Genomic DNA, 25,796 nt, shown 5'->3' on the forward strand with positions numbered 1-25,796 from the left:
TAGTGTTCCTTAGTATATTCACGGACTGCAACGATCAGACACTGTGCAGTACCACGCACCTGACAGGAGCCGGTCTCTATTCTCTCCTCACACAGCCCCTGGCAACAAGCAGACGTCCTCTGTCCCTGGATTTACCAATTCTGGACGCATCCCATAACTGGAATCCCTGTATCAATACCATATGATTTTTATTTTCTGTAGATTATGACTTTTTGGTGTTTGTTTGTTTGTTTGTTTTTTTGAAGATTTTATTTATTTATTCGACAGAGAGACAGCCAGCGAGAGAGGGAACACAGGCAGGGGGAGTGGGAGAGGAAGAAGCAGGCTCATAGCGGAGGAGCCTGATGTGGGGCTTGATCGCAGGACTCCGGAGGCAGACGCTTAATGACTGAGCCACCCAGGCGCCCCTGGTGTTTGGTTTTTTTAACCCTTTCCTGCTGGGGTGAGGGTGGGCCAACCAGCGACTAGGGGCTGCGGGTGTTGGGGAGTGTGTCTGCGACATGCCAACCAGCCACTCAGAGCTGTATCCCCTCTAGTGGCCTGGACCCTCCAGCCTCCAGGGCAGGTGTCAGAGCCCGGCTGTCACGCTAGCTGGTGCTGAGCGCCACTTGCCATTCTGTGGAAACCTAAGGAAGACCATGACCTGAACTCTGCCAGCTCTTCCTTCTGCTTCCTGACCAAGCGCTGGTGGCCCCGGGGCCCCGGCACGTGAGCCCAGCCTCTCGTTTCCAGGGGAAGTGTGAGCTGCTCTAACTTTTCTTTCAATGGCATTGACTTTTGTGTCCTCGCTCTGTCACCTTTATAAAGGAAGACCCAGCACAAAACACTTAGAGGATGTGGTTTTTTCCCTTAGGATTGACTAACGTGTAATTTATTCACGTTTCACTAACATGCAGCGTTGTGTTAGTTTCAGGCGTACAGCACAGCGATTCAGCAGCGGTGTAGGACTCGGAGCTCATCACCGCGAGGGGGTCTAATCTCTGCCCCCCACTGCCCCTCTTGCAACCCCCAGTTTGTTCTCTGCATTTAAGAGTCTTTTTTTTTGTCTTTGTTGGTTCATGTGTTTTGTTTTTTTAATCCCACACGTGAGTGAGATCATTTCTCTGACTTGCTTCCCTCAAGGTTACACTCTAGCTCCATCCACGTCGTTGCCGACAGGACAGCATCTTCGGTGACTGTATTCTTCCAGTGGGTGTCATGTGTATGAGGTCCGTCCACGTTGTGCCCTGGACCGTGGATCACTGCTGAATAACATTCCACGGTATGAAACCACCGCAGCTTGTCCACGCATTCGTCAGTCGGCGGATATTTGGGTTGCTTCCACGTTACCGTGATCCTGAAGAACGGTGCCGTGAACCTGTGTACGAGCTTCCGCACTGACATCGTCCTCACGTGGGTCCACACCTGGGAGTGGCTGCGAGTCCTACCCTGATGCCACGGTAGCTTCCTGAGGAGCCACTGAACTGTCTTAGCAGCGCCTCGTGCCCACCAGCCGTGGGGAGGCTGCGAGTCCTCCGTGGTCTCTCCAGCCTTGTTACTGTCCTTTCTGCAGACGGCAGCGATCTTCACGGTGTGACGTGGATTTTCATGTGGCGAATGGCTAATGATGTTGGGCATCTTTTCATGTGCTTATTGGCCATTTGTATGCCTTCTTTGGAGAAATGGCTTTTCAAATAATTTATCTATTTTTAAATTGGTTTTCTTGGGGTTTTTTTATGGTTGATTTGTAAGGGTTCTCTAGAGACTCCAGATTGGCAAGTTCCTTATCCACTCTATAATTTACAAATATTTTCCCCATACTGTGGGTTTTCTTGTCCCTTTCTTAATGGTGTTTTTCAAGTAAAGCATTTTTAATTTTGAAGAAATCCAATTTATCTATTTTTTTCTTTTGTCACTTGTGCATTTAGTTTCATATCTATAAACACATTTCTGAATCCATGTCTGTGTACATTTACTAGTATGGTTTTCTCCAAGACTTTCATAGTTTCATCACTCACATTAAGTCTGCGGTTCCTTCTGAGTTACTTTCGATGCATGGTGCGAGTTCAGCATCGTGCTTTCGGCACATCTGCTGGAAAGACTATTCTTTCTACCACTACATTTTCTTAGGGCCCCTCCAGAAAACCAACTTAGCATAAACGTGAAGGGTTATTTCTGGACAATAAATTGTACCCCATTGGTCTGCACATCTATCCTCCACAGTGCACAGTGTCCTAATTGCAGTAACTATGGAGCCAGTGTGGACACCAACAATTGGGAGTCCTCCAGATTTATTCTTTTTCAATATTGTTATGATCACTTGTATTTCTAAATGAATTTTAGGGTTAGCTTGTCCGCTTGTGAGGAAGGGGTGCCTGGGATTTGGGAAGGGATTGAACCCAATGGAGACTCATTTGAAGAAAGAGCCCCACTTAAAAAAATATTAAGCCTTTTGATACATGGACAGGGGCTGTCTTTCCACTTATTTAGGTCTTCTTTAATTTCTTTCAACTATGCTTTGTATTTTTTATATAAATATAAATCTCACACTTTTTTGGCAAATTTATTGCAGGGTTTTAACACTTTCTGATGCTGTGATAAATTGAATTGGTTTCTTAATTCCATTTCTGTATAATAATTTCTAAAGCATAGAAATACAATTGATTTTTGGATATTGGTTCTTGGATATTGATTTTTGGATATTGGTCTTGTGTCTTACAAGCTTGCTAAACCCATTTTATAATAGTTGTGTGTGTGTGTGTATTCTGAAAGGTTTTCTATATACAAGATCATGCAACCTATAAATAGGGATAATTTTGCTTCTTATTGATCCCCTTTTATTCTATTTTCTTGCCTACTTGTCCTATAGCTAGAACTTCCAGTACAATGTTAACTGCAATTGGCAAGTATAACACCCTTGTTTTGTGTCCAATCTCAGGGGGAATCATTTAATCTTTTACCATCAAGTATGATGTGAACTACTGGCTTTGGTAGATGCCTTTTAAAGGCTGGTGAAGGTTCCTTATACTTCTAGTTTGTACACTGTTTTTATCATTAAAAAGTGTGGGGTTTTGTTAAATGCTTTTTTTGTATCTATTGAGATTATCATGTATCTGTTCCCTTATGCTATTAATATGGTATTATTACACTGATTTTTGGATATTAAACCAACCTTGAATTTCTGGGATAAACCCTACTTGGTCACGGTGCATACTTCTTTCTACATGTTGCTGGATTCATTTGCTAGTTTTTAAATTTTTTTTGAGAATGTTTGATCCACTTTCTTAAAAGATATTAGATTATAGTTTTCTTTTGGTATCCAGGTGACATTGAACTCAGAATGATTGACGTTTCCCCTTTTTTTCTATCTTGTGGGAGAGTTTGTGGAAGCTTGGTGTTAATTTGTCTTTAAATGTTTGGTAGGATTCACACATGAACAATTGGGTTCTAAGCTTTGCTTTGTGGGAAGTTTATAATTATGACTCCAATCTCTTTACTTGTATTAGTTATATTCAGATTTTCTATTTTTTCTTGAGTCATATGTAGATTTGTCAATTTTATTAAAATTTTTAAAAATCCAACTTTTGACTTTGTTGCTCTTCCCTGTTTTATTTCCATTTGAATTTGCATTCATTTCCAGTTATTTGCTGAAATTATGCATCTTTTAATATCTTGAACATATTAATTATATTTGTCTTAAAGACTATGTCTTATAACTTTATTGTTATTAATAAAACTCTGTTTTATTTCTCTGGTTTTTAGTCATATCTTATTATGTGCCTTTTTTTCCATTTCTAAACTAGATAGTTTCATTTTTAAAATGTAAAAACACGATTAGGTTCTAGACGACTTGGTTCCTTCCAGAGTTAACTTACTCTTGCTTCTCAAAGCATTGGCAGCTCAGTCCAATCAGGGTTAGGCTTTTTTCACAATGAAAATGAGTGTTTCTGGTTCGGTCCAAAGTCTGTGATGTGCTCAAGGGCCCCTCCTCCCTGCTGGCCTCTGAGTTCCACTTTGGGGCAGCTGCCTGAGGTCCTCCTCAGCCTCTCACCTGTCGCTGTGGCTTTCGCCTTGGAAGATGCCGTCAGCAAGCGGCAGCAGAGACAGGCTCAGCTCCCTGGCCTTCCCTTTCCTGGTCCTGGCCCCACTGTCTGGAAACTCTCCAGGATCTTCAAACACTTAAAAAAGCATTCTGTGTAGGCTTTCTGGTAATGCTTGGTGGCAGAAATGTCTCAAGTGCCCTTGGCAGCATTGGTGGAAGCCACCGATTTGGGAAAGAAATGGAAAGTGTTTCACGGACGCCAGTCGATGTTCTGTGGGTCACTGGGTCACTGGGATCTGCACATGCAGCACCCTTCAGGCTGCACCCCCCACAACAACAGCGTCATCAGTGACACTGTGAACCTCAGCTTCCGTGGCACCTCACGTGGCCAGAGGCTCAACTCCAAATGTCTCTCTGTGAAAGCAGCTGAGTGAACTGGGGCCACAGTCAAGTGGAGAATGTACCCCATATGGGATTCCCCAGCCCTGGCCATGTGACACCCGAGGACCACGGAGCTACCCCGTTCCAGATTTGTCCCACGTACGGTAACATCTGGGGACTTGAAACCCGTCCGCGGTCAGCACTCCTGGCTGTGGCGCCCCCGCCTGGGTGTCAGGTCCAGCCTCCAACGGACACAAACCTGTCATGACTTTCTCAGGGAACTGCTTCCTGAGGCAAAATAAATCTGAACTGGACAGAGCATCCCCGTGCCCCTATTCATGAGCCTTTTTGCAGACTTTTAAAAAAAATTCTCCCTTAAATTTAGTTCACGCTTAGCTGAAATTGCCGTTCTGTTTGCGTATCTCGTAGAGGGAACGTTGAATCGGATCTGTCAGGTGGTTCCTGGACTGACTGCAGAGGAGTCGGGATGAGTGATCCAGGAAGTCTTGAACACGCACCAGGACATCCCGAGAGGCTCAGCCTCAGGGCTGGAGGGGAGGCGGTGGCCGCACAGCCTGTGGGCACATCCAAGGCTGGCCGCTGCTGGCCCAGCCCTAGCAGACCTCCCACCGCTGGCCCCCAGGGGAGGCCTCCAGGCCAGAGCTGGCTGCGGACTCGCCCTGGGCTCACCTCGGTCCACAGTGCTCACGATGCTCCTTGCTGCCTTCCTGTGTCCTGGGCAGAGGGGTGTTTTTCTCTGCATCCGTCTCCCCCTAGAGACTCCTCAGCCCAAGGACCGGGGCCTGGACAATGCCCTTTTCAGTAGGTAAGAGATTTGGAGGAAACCTCTTGCTGGTGCTAGATGGTGTTGTGCAATCCCCTTCTGAAAAGAGAGGTTTCTGACGTTTCCTTTGTCATTTGTGCACCGAGTGCCTTGTCGGGTTGCTGTGTCGGCGACCCCCTGCCGACCTCGTGGGTGCCCCACCGGCAGCCTGAGATAACCTCACATTTCAGCAGCACTGACAGTAAAGGACCAACAGGCTTCTCTTCCAGACGCATCACAGTTCATGGTACACTGCACGGAGATGGTGAACGAAGGAGGAGCCGTGGGAGCGATGCAGGTGCCTCCCGGGAGCGCCGTCATGGCCATCTGTGTGCTGGGGAATCTTGGATTATTCCTTCTGAGCTGCGGCGAACCCAACTCCCTCGACCAAGGGAAAGACAGCGGTATGACCTGCTCTGGGAGACTCGGCTTGTCCCACACGCGTGCCCCAGGGAAAGGGTGTGACAGTCCCAGGGCCTCAGTGCCCCTGACGCGGGGCGTCCCACATCACCTACCCCAGCCCCACCGCTTCGGACATAGAACAAAAAGCAGTGAGTGGTCTGGTTAGAAGCCGCCTGTTTCCTGCCTGCTCCCAGACCTGCAGCGGGAAGACCTCATGTTTTATGGGTTTCTGACTCTGAGAAATTTGTTTGCCGGTGTCTTCATTCGTGTTCGTGTATTCCTGTTCAGACTGCCTGCGTAGCCATCATTCACAGCCTGATCCAAAGCAAAGGAGAAATGTTAGAACAAGAGAAGCACCACACAGCCTTCAATAACTCACCCGTTTGCAATTGCTGTGAATGCTGCCGGCATCCGCGGGGAGAAAAAATAAAACCCAATCAAAAACAATGAATTAGCAAGTAAAAGATAATTAAGATGGGCTGTTTTAAACTTAATTAACATGCAAATAAAGTTCATTAAAGTTGATATCTTGCTTCATTATGAGCTGCAGGAAGATAGCGGATTGAAATGATTTTCCCTCATGGAAAATCCCGAGGCTCGCATGCCCGGTGGGAAATGCGATTTTAACCAGCAAACGGGAGAGTATGCTCACTTGTCATTTACGAAACACGCGCACAGACTGAAGATAAATTTACTGATTTATGTATGGTGTCTCCACTCTCTGTGAAAACTTTGAAAGAAACTGATTGAAATATAGACTTTTCTCTCTTATTTTCAAAAGAAAAACTTCATGCTTCTCTTAACCTGGTTACGATGATTAGGATTCACGTGAGAACGAATAGTGGGTTTTCCTAAAACACCTCTTCTTTTATTGCATTTTGCTGGCGTGAAAATGCCTCCCCCCCTTTTCACTGTGACAGTTTTGGGTGAATCCAGCTCATCCCGGAGAAGAGCCGGCAAAGGGCTCTCATCCTGCCTTTGTGTTTCCAGAAAACGGTAATTTGTGTAGAGAGATGTTTGACACTCAGACGTGATGGAGCTCAAATAAACACCATCTGGAGAAAGGGCTGCCAGATTGAGCATGCACGGACGCGCACTCGAGTCACGTCAGGAGGAAGGACACTGGTTCGGGGTGGGGCTATGACCCTGTGTCTGGGAGGCTGGGAGCCCCAGCATGGGCCGTGGAGCCGGGGGGCACCGCAGGGCCTGGGCTCCCAGAGGCCTACAGGAGCTGTTGTTCAAGGGCCCAGGAAGGAAGTCCAGCTGGGGGTCCAGCCCCGGGGGGGGGGGGGTCCACGCACATCAGGGTTGGACCAGCAGGACAAACATGACGGCATGCAGGCCCTGGGAGGGGGACTTGCAGAAACCCAGGGTGTCACCAGAGGGTGGCCAAGGGGTGCTGGGTTTCCTGGCCTGTGGTCAACAGAGGCTATTTGTGTCTGGGAAGCTGAGGCCTCTGTGTCTTCACTACCAGCCACACTTGTCCGTATGATGCGTAAGCGGCACTGACAGCGTCACTACGAGGAAGGTAGGGCTCTCCCGTATAAAACCCGAAAGTTCTGTAAATCTGTAGCAAATCTGAAGATCTAATTGGCTTCCTTACAAGACTCGTGAACCGGCAGGACCCTGTTTAGCAAGCAGAGGGGACCCCAAGGAGCTGCACGAAATGGACGTTTTACAGGATGGACGTGAGGCAGGGAAATTACCAGCAAAAGAAAAGGACCGTTCTTTTGGGCTTGCCTCCCTTTGGGGGAAGAAGGGCAGGGGTCTGACTGTTAAGACTGCATCTGGGGGAGGCTGAAACTGCGGTCACTGGGTATTCAGCGCCTAAACCACACGTTTTTGGGCCTGAGGTTTTCTTTTGAGCACGTCTGAACTTGCTTTCCAGAACAGAGGCTGGAGAGACCTGACTTCCTGGGGCCCAAACCACCTCCTCACCTAATTCCGCCCGTTCAACAGCAAATAAAATGAAATATAAAATCATCAGTGTCGACGCGTCTACACAGCTATTTTGTAATAAGCACTTTGGTGGGAGTATCTGTCTGTCCATCTATCTCTAACAAAAACCTCAGATACCGCTGAAACCCCGTATGAAGTACCGTTATTTTCTGTGTTGTGAATGTTCTCCGTAATAAATGAGGTCAGATGCTGAACCTCGCGCTCAGGACAGCGGGAGGTTAAAGAGAAAGAGCAGGGGGTGATTTCAGAAGGCGGGCGAGAACAGGCTCTCATCCCTGCAGGAGTCTTCTGGGCGACAGAGCCGGACCTGATTCCCTGAATTTGCGGACGGGCCTCCCGCCTTCCCGTTTTGTGGCCAGGACCCCGGCGACGCCCTCCCATGACCGTGAGCTTTTTGCAGAGCGGCTGAAGACGACGCGGTTTCCTGCTCTTCTCTGCAGGACGGCACACGGCGACACCCCAGAATAAAGGGTTCAAAGGTGTAAGAATGACCCTGACGAGCGTGAAGGTAGCATTCCATTCCCCTTGCTCCTCCAGACGTCATGGAAGAAATGGAATGACTGTCTTTATTTTTAACTGGCAAGTATCTGCGACTGCTTTTCCAGCCTCTGATGGAAGGCGGACGATGGCCCACTTTTCAGCCCCTGGAACCAGTGGCCTCACACGACAGGAAGGAGTTAAGGCTGCTCATCGGCGGAATCTGAGAGGTCAATGTGATCACAGGGCGTTAGGTGGGAAGGGGGAGGCAGAGGAGTCGGAACCAGGGAGACCCCGCAGCCCTGGAGGTGGAGGGAGGAGCCCGGACAGCAGGCGCCTCCAGAAGGGACCAGTCTGGCCAGCACTTCGACTCCAGCCGTGAGACGCGTCCCAGACCTCTGACCTTCAAACCCAGAACGTACTACATTCGTGTGGTTTTAAGCCACTAAATCTTTACGGAGTGTGTTACAGCAGCAATAGGAAACTAACACACCTTCCAGCTTCTCTGTCCGACTTGAAGACAAACACACAGTCAGGGCTAACAGACTCCCAGACGTGAGTATTTGTGATAGAAAAGATACTTTCCTAGATAAACAGCTGGGCACATTAAAAGGTATGTACATATTCTCGCAACTGAAATGCTGCAATGACTGTGCACAACAGTCACGCAGTTCACAGCCATTTCGGGCGTGGCTCGCTCCGTGGCCCCGACACGCACGTGGAGGGAGACCAGCCTGGGCATTCCTACGTGCAAAATCTCACATGGGAACACGCCCACACACCTAATACTTGCTTGGAGTTTTACTTTCTGTGCCACAGATAGTCAGTCCACTTACAATTTATCAAAAGAAATACAGGAGTTGTTGAAAGTCCGTGAGCCGCCGTGGATCAGCGAGAGGCAGCCGGCTGACTTACCGTCTCTGCGGTTCAGTCTCGCGAACCCGGGGCTGTGGCTGCTGGAGAGCTCAGAGGAACTGCTGAAGGAGGAGGCGGGCAGCGCGGACGCCAGCGGCTGGTCGCAGCTCTCTGTCGGGAAAACACCCGCTCAGATTAGCACAATTGGCAGCCCTTGCACGGTCAGTAGCCTAACGTTGCAAACCCAGGAGCAAACACCAGGCTCAAAGGGCTCCCACGGAGCCCACTCAATGGGAAGACCTGGGGAGCACAGGGCATTAGAGGCTTGCAGGCACAGAGAAGTGCCAAACCAACCACACAGGCAAGTCCCTGGAAACAGCAAGACCACACGGAGGCTGGGCGTACGAGCCACGCACCCGTACTCATCACATTTCTCTGTGTCAAAAGCATGAAACTACCTTAAAATCGTCATTTATAATGACCACAAAAATGTAAGAGAGTCTATGGACTCTGAGAAACAAACTGAGGGCCTCAGAGGGGAGGGGGTGGGGGAACGGGATAGACCGGTGATGGGTATTAAGGAGGGTACGTATTGCATGGTGCACTGGGTGTTATACGTAACTAATGAATCATCGAACTTTACATCAAAAACCAGGGATGTACTGTGTGGTGACTAACATAATACAATAAAAAAATTAAAATAAAAAAAAAGAGAGAGTCTTTCTCAAAAGATATTCAAGGTTTAGTGAAGAAAACTATCAGAGTTTGCTGAGGGATCTTACTCAAGGCGCACACAGGAGGGAGGATAGGCCACATCCAGAAACTGCATGACCGCCCGTGAGATGCATCAAGCTGGCCCGCTGCCAGGCTGTCCGTGGCGCCGTGGCTACTGCCTGAGCCAGCAGGCCGCGGAGCTGGGTGTGCATGGCTACACCCCACCGTCACGTGGAAGTCATGCCCAGGAGATGGGCTCACGCAGCCGTGAAGGCACACGGGAGTTCCACAGAGAAGTGGACAAGTGCCCGAGTCCCTGCGCCCGCCACACTCCTTCTCTCCCAGCCTGCAGCTTCGCCAGGAGCACCTGTGAAGCACCGACGAGGAGAGAAGTCCGGGGCCCGGGGTGCAGATGGCCCTGCAGCACACGCAGGCCCCACCTGAAAGTGGGCAGCCGGGGCACACGGCGTGTCTCTGGGCCGTCCCTGTGGGACAGTGGGCACTGGAAGTCCTCCGAGCGGGCAGGGCTTGGAGAAGCATGTGGCTGAGTGCCTCGTCCGCCAGCAGAGACCAACACTGAGCCTCCGTGTGGCCCCTTCCCTGGGCCATCAGACCAGTGTCTAAACCTTATAGACTGAGTGAGTCCTTGCAATAGACCCCTTTGCAGACATTTTTGTGCTGGGTTCTGCTTTTGTTGAGCCCCGCCTGTTACCCAGAGGAGGATTCTGCATTTAGAAAGATGCCTGTTCTCACTCACTCAGAGCTTCCCAGCCTGTGTGCTGCCCCCACTCCCGACTTTTCCCCCCTCCACTGAGGCCGGAGTCCCCGAGGGCCCCCTGCTCAGGGGCTGACCAGGGCCCGTGCTCCTGCTGGGTGAGGCCATGACCACCGTGTCACGCTGAGCACCCCACTCACAGAGAATCCGGTGGAGGAGTGGCAGTGGAACCCTCGAGTTCCTGGGCAGACAAGAGGCAGGGACGGTCCTTTGGGGTCAACATGCACCTTGTCACCAGTCAGCAGAGCGGGCTCTGTGCACCTTGGAAATGAACCGAAGTCGGTTTCCACACCTGGTGCATTTAGTCATGCACGAGTACATGCGTGTGCGTTACAGGCGCTCACACGCGGCGGACCCGCACCCGGAGTCACGAGTACATGTGCGTGCGTTACAGGCGCTCACACGCGGCGGACCCGCACCCGGAGTCACGAGTACATGTGCGTGCGTTACAGGCGCTCACACGTGGCGGACCCGCACCCGGAGTCACGAGTTCATGTGCGTGCGTTACAGGCGCTCACACGCGGCGGACCCGCACCCGGAGTCACGAGTACATGCGCGTGCGTTACAGGCGCTCACACACGGTGGACCCGCACCCGGAGTCACGAGTACATGTGCATGTGCGTTACAGGCGCTCACACACGGTGGACCCGCACCCGGAGTCACAAGTACATGTGCATGTGCGTTACAGGCGCTCACACGTGGCGGACCCGCACCCGGAGTCACGAGTACATGCGCGTGCGTTACAGGCGCTCACACGCGGCGGACCGCACCCGGAGTCACGAGTACATGTGCGTGCGTTACAGGCGCTCACACGCGGCGGACCCGCACCCGGAGCCACGAGTTCATGTGCGTGCGTTACAGGCGCTCACACGCGGCGGACCCGCACCCGGAGTCACGAGTACATGTGCGTGCGTTACAGGCGCTCACACGCGGCGGACCCGCGCTGGAGTCAGGACCCTGTACCAACCACCGCTCCCTCGAGGGAGGAGGCAGATACAGAAAAGCTTTATCAAACAGCTCAAATAAAGAATGATGGGCTGTAAGATCAAGAAAATTAAAGACTCCGGCTTCTGAATCTGAATGAGACGGTGATTGACTCACCCTGGTGCGGTCGCTCGTCCCTCACGACATGTGAAGTCAGACCACGTGCTGCACACCGTGAACTTACACAGCAGAGAGGGTCATTCGTCTCGGTCAGCCTGGGAAAGCGACCGCAAGCGCAGAATGTCTAGCTGATGTTCTTACACTATTACGCGCACTTTGTTGTAAACAATAGAAAATTGTATCTTTTCGAAATTAGATATACTTTTCTCTGAATCCATAAAGATAAAATTTAACTTAAGAAAGAATACCACATAATATTAAAAAGTGGATATAGGGGCGCCTGGGTGGCTCAGTCGTTAAGCGTCTGCCTTCGGCTCAGGGCGTGATCCCGGCGTTCTGGGATCGAGCCCCACATCAGGCTCCTCCGCTATGAGCCTGCTTCTTCCTCCCCCACTCCCCCTGCTTGTGTTCCTTCTCTCGCTGGCTGTCTCTCTGTCAAATAAATAAAAAAATCTTAAAAAAAAAAGTGGATATTTTCTGAATTTCTCAATGAAATTAAAGCAAAAGCAGTGTTTCCACTGATGGTCAAACGTTTGTGTGGTGATGAAAGTCTGTGTGTAGGATCTGCACGGCCGACCTCTCCAGAGTGTGGAACAGAAGTAAAGTCATGAAAACCACACATATGAATAAATCAAGGACGCATTCTCTAGACGGGGAAAACACGAGCATCTCACTGTAAGTCACACCTTCCTCCTGGCACCACCTCATACATCTGTGTGTTGAAAGCACACCATGCAGTTTGTGGGACTAAAATGTGGCGGATCTGCTTGACTCGGAAAGAACCATGAACAAGTGAAACGGGTATAAAACCCCAAGACACTTACTGAGCGTAAGGCCCTACTACAGCCAGACCCAAATCCAAAGGTGACAGGATCAGGGGACGTGACACAGAGCGGCCACTCTGGAACTGGCCAGGCTGTGCCCCTGGAGCCAATTTCCCGCCCGTGTAAGAGCAGAGGCTACCTCGGGCCCACCCAAGGCCTGCAAGAGCGTCCACGGTGATGTTACTCATGGTACGCCAAAGTGGAAACAGCCTGCATGCCCACTGCGTTAGAGGGTACAGATCAACAGTGGAAACCACACAGAAATTTAGAAAAATTCCTCCCTACAAATGGCGGAGATGAATCTGGAGCATAAGGTTGAGCAAAATCAGCCAGCACCACGGGCGGGCTCTGCGGCTGGCCGCAGCGAGAACAGCAGGAAGCACCCCACTCGGTGCTGGGAGGACGTGTGTGCAGCTGTGGGGCATGCGGCTTCCTCTTTGCAAATCCCCTAGCGCGCACACATCCAGGACACTCTGTATCCCCCTCCCCTCCGGCACGAACCCACAGCTCTGGGAAAGCAGCTCTTTTCCCTGGTGGGAGCTCCTCTCCTGCGGCCAGCAGGTGCAGCAGGGAGGGGCTGCCTGGAGCAAGAGGGTGCCCCACACGCATTGCGTTTGGAGAGTCTCCTTTTCCTGCTTACAAGAAGGAAGGCAGTACACGTCCACAGCTCCAGAAAGCATTCCAGAAGTAACAATTTATAGAAGACATTCACAAATCAAGTGAAGTCATAATTTTCCAAATTTGCACAACTTCATGCAGTAAAAACATCAGATATAGAAACAGCTAGCCCAGCGGTTTCTGAACACAAAGGGAGTTTGAATCCTTCTGAAAGTGGGGCCAGGTCTGGAGGCACGCTGGGCAGTGGGCCCAGACCCCTGAGGACCCAGGGCTCCATACAGACCAGGCCGGGCAGCCACCACCGGTCAGCACGTGGGATTGCCTGAGGGGGTGGCTGTGGCCACGCCACACAGCAGGTGTGAGGTGGAGGGACAGCTGAAGGGCTGGCTGGACATGGACCGCGGGTCAAAGGACAAGCCGCCACAGGCAACTGAGACCGTGAACAGAGTGAGACCTGCAGGTGGGGCAGGACCGCCTCAGCCATGTCAGAGAAGAGCGTCCTGCCAGCACACACCCACGCTGCCTGCGTTCTCACCGTCACACCTGCTCACACCACAAACACACACATGACACGTGTGCTCACTGTCACACCTGCTCACACCACAAGCATACACACACTACACGTGTCACCGTCACACCTGCTCACACAAGCATACACATGCTACACATGTGCTCACCATCACACCTGCTCACACTGCAAATACACACACACTACACGTGTGCTCACTGTCACACCTGCTCACACCACAAACACACACACATGACACGTGTGCTCACTGTCACATCTGCTCACACCACAAATACACATGCTACACGTGTGCTCACTGTCACACCTGCTCACACCGCAAATACACATGCTACACGTGTGCTCACTGTCACACCTGCTCACACAAGCATACACATGCTACACGTGTGCTCACCGTCACACCTGCTCACACTGCAAACATACACACACCCACACTATATACATGTTCACACCACAAATGAACACATCTATGCTGTGTGTACACACCACTAACACATGCAGCCCTGCTCACACGTGTGCTCACACATCCACAGTTGACACCACACACACACACACACGCACGCACAAGTAAAAAATATTCCTGTTAACCTGCAATGGATTTACTGTGTTATTTTTAAGTGAGTTAATAAATCAATGCTCTCAAACATTCCTAGTTTAACGGCTATTTGATGAGTACTGGTAGATAAAACTCCAAGAGCAGACACTTCCAGGGTTCCTCGATAATGTGTAGGACTAAAGGAATCCCGAGAGCAAGCACTGAGAATGCCGTATGCTGTTTGGTGCTGTTTATAGTGTCTTTTCTCTAGAAGTGCTGTAAGTTTACGTGACCAAGCACCGAAGCAGCTTCTACGACATAATCATTTCACCTAATTATTCAATTTATTCAAAACTACGCACCATTCCCATTACAAATACAGAAAATTAAGTCATTTAAAAGGGGTGTGTGTTTAGAGAGCCTGGCGGTATTAGGTCACTTTGAATAAATGGTGTCACTTCTTGTTGAATGATCCCATGTACGCTAAACAAGCTTACGTGTCCCATGTTGTTTTCATGGGCGAATAGATACAGGTGAGAATTTACCTGAAGAGACCACCGGCGGCAGTTTTCCTATTGGAACTTCCCGGGTGGCGGTGAGAAGTTGAAATACCGGTTGTACTCAGGAACCAACAGGATTCCTACCGTGTGTGTATCTCTTACTTTCCTGTATAAATCTGCACTTATATCCATAGATTATAGGAATTATTTGGGCTGCCAAAATTAAGTTCTTTTACAGGAACACTCGGATCTTTCTCAGAAGATACAGCTATTGTGGGCTTGTGGAACTTACACCAAAAAAATAAGAAAAACAAATTCACGATGCCTGATAAAATTTAATGTTTTATTCCATTTAAAGGACTTTGCAAAATAGCTGACAATTTGAAACCTTCACAAAATTTTAATGATAAGAATTATTGCTAACACTGCGTAACGCTACCAATAACCTCTGGAAATTACTTTCGTTTGGCAAAAGATGTGCTCGTCATGCTCTAAAGTAGTGGGGGACAATGAAGTCAGCTGCAGGGCTGTGAGCCGCGAGAGGCAGTGCTGGGAGCGGGCCGGGAGAAAGCTCACCCTCTCACCATCTAACGTAGGAAGCTTCACCCACGCATGCTTTCTCTTAGCCATAAGCACTTTCGCACCAAGAAATAATGTATTCAATTGATAAGATGGGCTCTTTTGTTGCTGAACATGAGGGCATCTTTGCTAAGACATTGCCAGGTACCTGGCTGATCAAGCTGGTGTTTTGTGTTTTTCCCGGCACCGCGACAAGAATCTTATGAAGGGCACAGGGGTCCCTCCAGCTGTGCAGGCATTTTTGTTTTGGTTGTTTTATTTTTTTAAAAGATTTTATTTATTTATTTGACAGAGAGAGAGAGAGACAGTGAGAGAGGGAACACAAGCAGGGGGAGTGGGAGAGGAAGAAGCAGGCTCCCAGCAGAGGAGCCTGATGTGGGGCTCGATCCCATAACGCCAGGATCACGCCCTGAGCCGAAGGCAGACGCTTAACGACTGCGCCCCCCAGGCGCCCCGTGTGCAGACATTTTTGGAACCAGCCGTGAGTGTCCTGCCGCTCAGAGCCCACCAGCAAATACACATTTCAGAAGGAAAGCGTGCACTGGAGAGAAAAGCCCCAAGTGCTGATATTCAGTGATGTCACCCAGAAACTCACAAACCATAAAAGCATTGCCAGCGTTTTAACACCAATACTTTAAATAACAATGGATAAAAGCTATTCAGTTTGTATCATAACCAGTAAAAACGTAATACAGTGAATATGGATTTTCTTTCCAAAGAGAAAGAATCCGTCTCTGATTTCAACTGCAACATTAAAAACACGCCAAGTGGTCCATTCCACTATGCGCACACTGCCGAGACCACGCACATGCTTTCAGTTAAAAATGCTTTCTTGTTAGAAAATGCTAGCCATCATCTGAGCTCTTTGCGGGCAGGAACCTTTTTGCTGGTGGCGGTTCTTGCCCCGATGGTGGTGGCTGCTGAGGCTGGGGGGCTGTGGCAGTTTCCTAAAACAAGACGGCAACCAAGGTTTCTGCATCGACAGACTCTTCCTTTCACGGACGATTTCTCTGCAGCAGGACGTGCTGTTTGGTGGCATTTCACCCACAGGAGAACCTCCTTCAAAACTGGGGTCCACCCTCTCGACGTGGTGCTCCTTTACCAGCTGCATTTATGTGATGTTCTAAGTCCTTGTTGTCCCCGTGACGATCTTCACGGCATTTTCACCGGGAAGACACTCCGTTGCGAGAAACTGCTTGCTTGGCCCGATGCCATACCTGTCCAAGTTCGGAGTGCGTCCAAGTGTGCGAAACCAGATGGCAGCTCACGCCCGTCTTCAGGCTCACTTCCGGCTGTGGCCCGGCTGTGGCCCGGCCGTGGTCCGGCTGTGTGGTGTGGCCACACCTGCAAGTGCTTCTCCATCTTCCTGAAGGGCTAGCCTCCACTTGTAAAAATACGTATGTACACAAAGTGCGACACAGCAACGTGCAATTAAATGAGGGATGGCTGCCCGTGCTGGTGATTTGCTCAACATACGATGTCCTTGGCCCCGTTTTTCGAGCCACACACTCTCTGCCTCTTAGGGTCCTGCTGTCCTCTGGTATTTTAGCTGAGTGGCAGACAATTTTAGCTGAGGGCCATGGCCCATGACCCTGGAAAACAGAAATCTCCCATTGTGTTCTGAGAACTGCCGGCTGCAGAGAGCACTAAGATGAGATCCACGCTGCCCCCTTTTTTATCGAGGACACAGACCCTCCAAAGTCCTTCCTGGTGACTGGTAGCTGAACGCTTGTCCTCACTGATCAACCACAACAACCCATGTGTCAACCACACTTTGGTTCTGCTTCTGTCCTGCGCCCAGATCCCTGCACCAGCTTGAGCCACAGGGACCCCTCTCGAGGGCAGGCATCCTCAGGAATGTTCTCCAGCAGTGCCCCTTTGGGCCAGGCCTGCTCGTCCGTGGCGCCTGCCTGGGCCTGTGAGCTGTGCTCACTTCTCCCCTCAGCGGAACCTCCTCTGTGCCCCAACCTGGAGGAAACCCGCACGTAATAATCCCTTTGAAGAAACTCTGTCCTGTCTCAGTCAAGATTTATTTTTTATTGGACATTACAAAAAGCTACTTTTAATATTAAATATGGATCTAAACATAAGATTTCATTTCCCTATGTATTTTTTCTGCAAAATTGACTGTTATTTCTCAATTTTTCTTAGTTTTCCTTTTTCTTGTCTTTCCCAAGAGTGCGCTAGAGGATTTTGTTTGTTCGTTTTGTTCAGAGAGCACCTAAGGATGGTTGTAATTCTGTGTTCTTGAATCTCAGCTTGCCTGTGCTGTGATCTCGTATTTGCTGACAGTTTTGTTGTATAAATAATTACCGCTCCGAAGTCATCACTCCTCAAAATTTTAAAGATAGCACACCGTTGTCCTTTTGGCCCATCTTCTGAGAAGATGTCTGACTTTTCTTCTCCAGGTTATTTTTGCAGGTTATAATTGTTGCTTGTTTCTGCATAAAATTTTGAAGCTTTCTCTTTAACTTAGGAGTTAGATGGTCATGGTGGTTTTTTGTTTGTTTGTTTTCATTTGTTTGTTTTTGTTTTTCTCAGCATGAGTTAAGAATAGTCCACCTAAACCCTCATGTTCCTGAGTTTCTGGTAAGTTTTCTGACACGTTTCTCAGATGTGGGGACGGTGCTGAGACATGTATTACAGCACATGGCGGGGGTACTGGGATGGTGTAGGTGGGAGTGTAGGCTCCCCCACAGACCAGCAGGGTCCGACTTCAACCCCTCAGGGAGCCATGCAGGAGGAGGGTCTCCCAGCCCACCTACCCTGGAACAAGCCCAAACTTTGCACCCACTGCCCACATGCACACAGCTGGTTAGAACAGCCCCCGGGCCAGGGAGGCTGCAGGGACCCTGACAAATACAGGCTCCAATACTCACTTTCGTGTTTGGATGCACACTCACCGCTCACTGCCAGCTTCTGCGGGTTTCCCTGACTTCCCCATCAGCTCTACTGTACATTTAAACTGATCATCAAATGTGCTGTCCAGGCTTTCCAGCCCTCCACAGAAACCCAACACACCGCTCCCCTGGGGTCACCTCCCTCCACTCAGGTGTCCGTCTTCACACCAACAGTGCCTGCATTTCTGCTCGTGAACAAGTGTTGGGTGCTGAGTCTGCGGGGATGTCTGTGTGTGCAGGGTGGCTGCACGCACTGGTAACCTGCTCCCTCGTGTCTCCTACTCCCAAATAAACTGTACAGACCACAGATGAGATTTTCCTGGCTCCTTAGTAGCTCCTCCCACTTCCCCTCATCATACTCACAATACTAAAACACATCACAACCACCATCATCACCATTACCATCGTAACAATCAACACCATCATCATTATCACCATCCTCACAATTATCATCACCATCAACACTGACATCACCATCATCACCATCACCACCATCATCACCAATATCATCACCATCACCATCACCACCATCATCGCCAATATCATCACCATCATTACCATCATAATCACCACCATCAGCACCATTATCACCATGACCATCACCACCACTGTTGTCATCACCACCACCGTCGTCATCACCACCACCACCATCATCACCATCATCACTACTTTTCTTTGAAACACCATATTTACCTTAGCTTCTCCTGGTTACTTCTTTCCTTGAAAATCAATTTAAGTGGATTACTATTTTTGAATACTTCGGGTAACATCTGACAAAGGTCTCACAGGTGATAATAGTATTTGACCAAACCACTATAGTATTAGCTCAAAGAATAATTAAACTGCCTCTTTAGCAATTCTGGAAGTAGCTGTTTGGGGTGAAACTTAGGATTACATGGAGAAGACAGCATGAGGATCTCCGCTCACATGAGCAGCTTTCAAGTGATCTGTTCAAGGTCCAGCCACCGTGATGATGGCCAAGCCTAAGTTCACACAGATTCCAGATATTGTTTGTCAATCTCTGACAGTTCTCAAAAAAGAAAATGCACACTGTAAAACCTTTCTCAATGGATAAAATCAGAGGCTAAGTCAAGTAAGGAAACTGACATTTAAACATTTCCCCAAATTACTTAATAGATGTAATTTTTGAAGGCAGACATATCTAAATAATTAGCCTTTTGTTTTGATGTTTTGATCTAGTAGAACTTCCCTTTAAAACCACATTTGCAATCCTATAATTTCCGGAAATAAAACCTCTGGGAGTTGGAAGCCATAACATTATGTTCTAATGGTGATCGAGTAATTGTGTATGTTCACACACTCATACATGCATACGTGTGGATACTTTTTATTTCGGGATTTAAAATTGTGGAGATAGTTTTCAACCTGTTCTATTAAGTAGGTGTGCAATTTAAATAACCATTCCACAATCACTAATTTAAAACTACTGAATATGACAACTGTCTCCTGCTTCCATCCCTCTCAGGTCATCATGCCCGAAGTGCTCAGCAGTGGGAGCATGGAGGGGGCCACTTCCTGCCATGTCCCTTCCTGGTTTCACTGCTTGCAGTTTGGTTTTCTCACAAGCAATGAGAGGAAACTAGATTTACTGCAGGTTTCCAAGGGCTATAGAAATGTGTTGTAAAACCCACATACAAATCTCTTATTATTGCTAAATACCGGAATTTCATTTACCAGATAAATCGAAACTGAACACAGACATTTAAGCAAGAAATGACATGCTGTATATATGAAACTAGAAAAAAAATGTATCCTTACTTGTGCAATATCATATCATGTTAGACCTGGTCATACTGCCAGCCATGCATCTATGTATGTGTGTGTACATACATGTGCCTGTGTGCATGTGTGTGAATATAGCCACACACATACACACATACTGCAGTTACTTTAAATGTTATTCAACCAAGAGGACCTACAGCTATCAGCTTCATTCTTCTCCCCAAAGAACATCTTCCTCTGGGAAGCATTCCGTCCAATGACAACAGCCGCAGGTGGCTCTGAAGCTTTGATAACAGACGTCACAGCCCTGAAGCAATCCCTCAGAGAAGGGGGAGAACAGGCCAGAAGTCAGCCATGTTTTTGTTATTCTGAATGCAGCCAGACTTGAAGGAAAATCATTTATCTCTTCTTTCCTGAGTTGATGAAACATATTTTCAATCATTTCACATTCAACCTGCATTTTTGATCTGAGGGAAAACGAGTCAATTCAAACACATTTGAGCACTTGACTTTGTGCAGTATGAAGAAATGGCTTCCATCCCTCTGAATCTGTTCTGCCTCAACTGAGCAACAAAATCTAAACTTAGCATTTTCTGTTCAATACAGTTCAAAGACTATGTATACTACTATTCATGGTCTTTTTATTAGTTAGAAAATCAGTGTCTTAAAGAGAAATTCTAAAACTTTATAACAGAAATACTTGCTTAGCCAGTGGTCTCTCTATTTTATGAGAGTATTTTCCCAATCTCTTGTTAATTCCCTAAATATCTGTTCTATGAGAATGCACTTTATGATATATTTACTAATCATATGTTCAAAAAGAAACAAAAATAGAGTCTGATCCACCAAGCACAGAAAGCTAGTAAAAGTCAATGACAATATGAAGATATGTATAATAAAGTCGTTAGTTGGATAAATTAAACCATTGAAAATATTAATCCACCAGTTCCAATATGAACAAGATGTAGAGATTGTTTCTGGAAGCTGGAGAATTTATAATTACTTTCTGAGCATTTTCAGAAACTGGGGGCTCAGTGTCCATTCTTCTACTGGGGGAAGATGCATGGGGCTTCATGGGATCTTGAAACTGCTCTGTAAGGTCTATGTTCACAGGTGTCTACATTTCCAAAAACCCAGCAGAAAATAAAATCCAGGGTAATAGTGGCTGCCTGAATCCAATCTCTGCTCAAACTCATACACACACAAACTATAAGATGACCAAGAATTATAGGCATAACCACATTTGGCTCATGCCTGTAGCATGACCAAGAGATAGACCATGTCATATGTTTCAAGTTAAACTAATAGAGGAGTGAACTGGAAGGGATTCCAGTGGTATTCTTACTGTGTGTGGGTGCAGAGAAGGGAGTGGGGACCTAAGATTCTCCAGAAAAAGTGGAGAAGAAAATGGAAAACAGAGTCAACACAGAGAAAACCACACCTGCAAGAGAAGTGCAGTGTAAAGTATTAAAATCTTGCACACAGGGGCGCCTGGGTGGCTCAGTTGTTAAGCGTCTGCCTTTGGCTCAGGTCATGATCTCAGCGTTCTAGGACCAAGCCCCGCATTGGGCTCCCTGTTCAGCAGGAAGCGTGCTTCTCCCTCTCTCACTCCCCATGCTTGTGTTCCCTCTCTTGCTGCCTCTCTGTCAAATAAATAAATAAAATCTTTTTTAAAATAAATAAATAAATAAATAAATAAATAAATAAATAAAATCTTGCACACAAGGTGGAGACTTGGACATTTAGAGCACCAGGGAGCCAGCTTGGGGTGAGCAGGGCTGAGGACTGGGGGTGACAGTTCAGGAGAGAAGGAGACAAATGGAAGAGGAAGCTGCTTCTTGGAGCCAGAATTGTGAGAAAACAGGAAGAAGGAAGAGGAGAAATCACGTACAGTATTTTGAAGAAGATGGGACAAGGCAACCCTTCCTCCTCTCATCTTATCACCACTAACAATGTCATCCGTTATAAATTTAAACTTAATCTTACTGCCTGAGGAGGGAATTTATGGACTAAGATCCTGTCCACAAGATGCCCAGGCATAAGATCAATCAGAACGAATCCATGCCAACAATTGAGAAGAAAATGTAAAACGAGGACGAAAACATTTCAGCTAATGAACACCTCCACCAGCCAGAATAGAAGCCAACCATGGAGCCCAGGAAAGTTATGACGCAATAACCCAAACTAAATAAAGATCCTAAGTCCCCAAACAGAAATCTGTACATAGAAAAAAGTCTAATTCAGAAATTTTAGGAGAATAAAAATGGACAATATAAAGGAAATTCAATGAGTACTGAGTGCATTCAGAAAAAAATACATATAGAAAGAAAAATGCAAGACTGTTTTGCCAATGCAGACACAGTTACAAGATGCTTAAAAATATTATTCAAATAAAATTTTAATGAAGGACATTGAAGAACTACAGAAATACAATCAAGTGAATGAAAATAAGATTTAAAAAAAAGTGAAACTGGGGCGCCTGGGTGGCACAGCGGTTAAGCATCTGCCTTTGGCTCAGGGCGTGATCCCGGCGTTCTGGGATCGAGCCCCACATCAGGCTCCTCTGCTATGAGCCTGCTTCTTCCTCTCCCACTCCCCCTGCTTGTGTTCCCTCTCTCGTTGGCTGTCTCTATCTCTGTCAAATAAATAAATAAAATCTTAAAAAAAAAAAAAAGTGAAACTATTCAGAGAAAAAGTGGCTAAACCGGAAGGTAGAAAAAGAAAATCCACTATTGATCTATTGTCTGTTTATCTATCACCTATAATCTATCTATCTATCTATCTATCTATCTATCATCTATCTATCTATCATTCCTGAAAAATAAAAATGTAAAAGCAGTGGAAAAGAAATAATATTTTAACATGTTAATCAATTTTAACTTTCTAGAAATAAGAAAAAAAAAAACCCAACCTAAATCTTCATTTTGAAAGGAACTTCCATGTAAGTACCCAGGTTAGATTCAAGACATGTTCTCCTTAAATCATTAGAATTAAATGCAACATAAAAAGGCAGGGCCTCTAGATAAAACTGACCACATTACTTAGAAAGTTAAGAAAATTAGACTGATGTCAACTTCTCATGAGCTGTGGAACAGCATGTTCAAGGAGCACATGGAAAGGAAATTCAAGCTGAGGATTTTATACCCAGCCCAGTTACCCTCCAAGTGCAAGGTTGTAGAAAATCTATTCAAGGCTCATGCTCCTGTGATACACGGCACAAAGCCCTTCTGGACTCTGTCGTGAAAACAGCTCTCTGGGAAAGATCTTGGAGACCCTCAAGGGTCCACGGTGCCAAACCACTTATATGAAAATATTAAGATGCCATTTGTCTATTTACTCTAATTTTCTCAGAGTGTATCACAGGGTCTTCCAGACGATTCAATGAACATTCAAAAATATCTAAAAGAGCTATCAGAATACTCCTCCTCTTCCCACTGACATATTTGCTGAAGGCTAGCTTTTTTTCATAAACATCCCCTGGAACAAAAAAAAAAAAGAAAGAAAGAAAATCACAAGCTAAATGCAAGAGATGAGAGAACCCAGCTGTCTTCCATTAAGCCCTATGTTAAAATTTGCAAAAGTATAAAACTAAGCTATTTTACTATTTTTATGCTTTGAAAATGTGTTTATTGTTTATAAAATATATTACTGTTAACATGTAATTTGCTTCTTATTGTTATTTTTAAATGTATTAATTATATATTTTAACGATTTTTTTAAAGATTTTATTTATTTATTTGACAAACAGAGAGGCAGTGAGAGAGGGAACACAAGCAGGGGGAGTGGGAGAGGGAGAAGCAGGTTTCCTGCCAAGTCAGAAGCCCGATGCGGGGCTCGATCCCAGAACGCCGGGATCATGACCTGAGCTGAAGGCAGATGCTTAACAACTGAGTCACCCAGGAGCCCCTATATATTTTAACTATTAATAGCACTAACCTGCATAAATAAAAGCTCATTGGTATCCTCATAATATGAGTGTAAAGGCATGTGGAGCCAAAGATATGAGAGCAACTCTCCTGGAGAATGGGTTTATCCAACCTACAAATGATTGGGAACACTTTAGAACAAAGACTAGGTAGTTCCAGATCAGAAACTGAAACCAACATGGAAATATGGATGAACGGATGGCATATAAATAGTCTGTGTTCTGAGAAAACAGGAAGAATGTAAGAAAAACATGGGAATAGAAGACAGAGGAAAGTGGAGAAGATCATTGATTATTGTATTGATAATAGACACCACGGAAACTCACCCACCAGACTGTGACAATTTATGAGAGAATCACAAAAGATGTCACTTCAAAGTAAACTAGTAGAACCAAAGACAGACCTTCCCAAGCACTATGGAAATAATAGTAAAAGGGCAAACAAAGCAAATCTCAGGGAGTAAAAGCATATTAAATACACATAAGAACGTCGTAATTATGTAATAGCAACGGCGCAGAACATACCAGCCATAACAATACGTATGGGCTTAACACGATTATCAGAAAGAACGAAGAGTAAGATTTTGAAATTGGTTACTAAAGCAAATCTCAATCCAATAGGAGTACAGTAAACACACCTAAAACAACAAAATTCAGGACTAGGAGGGGATGGTGGGTAGACGTGTGCTGACAGACATGAAGAGTGACCATGTGGCCCTGACAATGGACAGGGTGGAATTTAAGGCTTAAAGCACTTCACAAAACAAAGGTCATTCTGTAACAACAACACCACAATTCACAATGATGGTGCCGTCACTCTAAATGGCTAGAAGCAAGTAATACAAGCAACCACATAAAATGGAAATATGCGTAGTTTAGGGGAAAGAGAAACACGAATAAAAGACTTTAAAACAGGGGCGCCTGGGTGGCTCAGTTGTTAAGCGTCTGCCTTCGGCTCAGGGCGTGATCCTGGCGTTCTGGGATCGAGCCCCACATCAGGCTCCTCTGCTGGGAGCCTGCTTCTTCCTCTCCCACTCCCCCTGCTTGTGTTCCCTCTCTCGCTGGCTGTCTCTCTCTCTGTCAAATAAATAACATAAAATCTTAAAAAAAAAAAAGACTTTAAAACATCACTCTGAGAACAAGATAAAAAAATAAATATAAAAAATTATACAGTATGATCTTCAAATAAATAAAAAACAATATCCAGATAAAAAAGATTATTATCTTAACCACATAAGCAACATCCACAAAAACTGGTCTTATAATTAGTCACAAAAAGCATCAGTAGGCATCACAAAACCAGGGTATTATGGATATCATTCTCCGATCATGAGGCAACAAAACAATTCTTCCAGTTGTTGGAGAAAATAAACCTTCCATTAAACAATTTTTATATAAATTAGTAAATACAAACATAGTATGAGAATTTCTGAAAAATCATAATAATGGAAACACTGTTTTTCAGATAGATTCTGTGCAGAACAGCAAAAATGGGTCAGAGGAAATTTCATAGCCTAAAACATCTGTCTATACATAAAAGAATGAAAAGGAATAAAATCCTCTACTCAAGCACTTAGCCAAGGAACCATCATTCAAGCCAAACACAACATAAGGAGATAAATAACAGAGATAAAAGCTGTTAGACAACAGGAAAGCAGTGAACTGAATTAATAAATTAAAACCCTGGGTCCTTGAAAAAATCAACATAATAATCCATGATACAAAGAATGGAGAAAAGATGACAAATAGTACAAAATGCAGAATTAGAAATGACATTGAAACAGAAGCCATACAAACATGAAGCTTATTTGCACACCCTCTATGTAAGCAAATTTGAAAAGTAAGTGGAATTATACTTTCCAAGTAAAATACAGTTCAGCAAAGTTAGAGATAGAATTCTTAACCAAACTGATTTTTGTGAAAGAAAGTGAAGGTCATCAAAGAACAAATCCACAAACAGAAAAAAGTAGGGAAAAGCACCAGGCCCAGAGGGTTTCACAGGGGATCCTGCCCAGCTGAGAGCAGGGACAGGGCTAACGTGGGTGAATCATCCCAGAGTGCAGAAAACAGGAGAGAAGCCCCACTCTTTGTGAAAGCAAGTGTGATATTAGCAGGTGCATAGCAAAACGAAAGAC

General features: G+C 46.5%; 1 protein-coding gene across 1 annotated transcript in view; it reads right to left on the bottom strand.

Moving 5' to 3' along the window:
- LOC123791218 (contactin-associated protein-like 4) overlaps positions 1 to 25,796 on the bottom strand; it is a 133,872-nt gene that overhangs the window by 103,794 nt on the left and 4,282 nt on the right. The window contains exon 2 of the mRNA XM_087865191.1: positions 8,979 to 9,089. Coding sequence (XP_087721317.1) covers positions 8,979 to 9,089 — 111 coding nt within the window. The remainder of the gene's footprint in view (positions 1 to 8,978; positions 9,090 to 25,796) is intronic.

The sequence above is a fragment of the Ursus americanus genome, chromosome 1 (genome assembly GCF_024610735.1).
Source record: "Ursus americanus isolate L20-20 chromosome 1, mUrsAme1.1.p, whole genome shotgun sequence".
NCBI lineage: Eukaryota > Metazoa > Chordata > Mammalia > Carnivora > Ursidae > Ursus > Ursus americanus.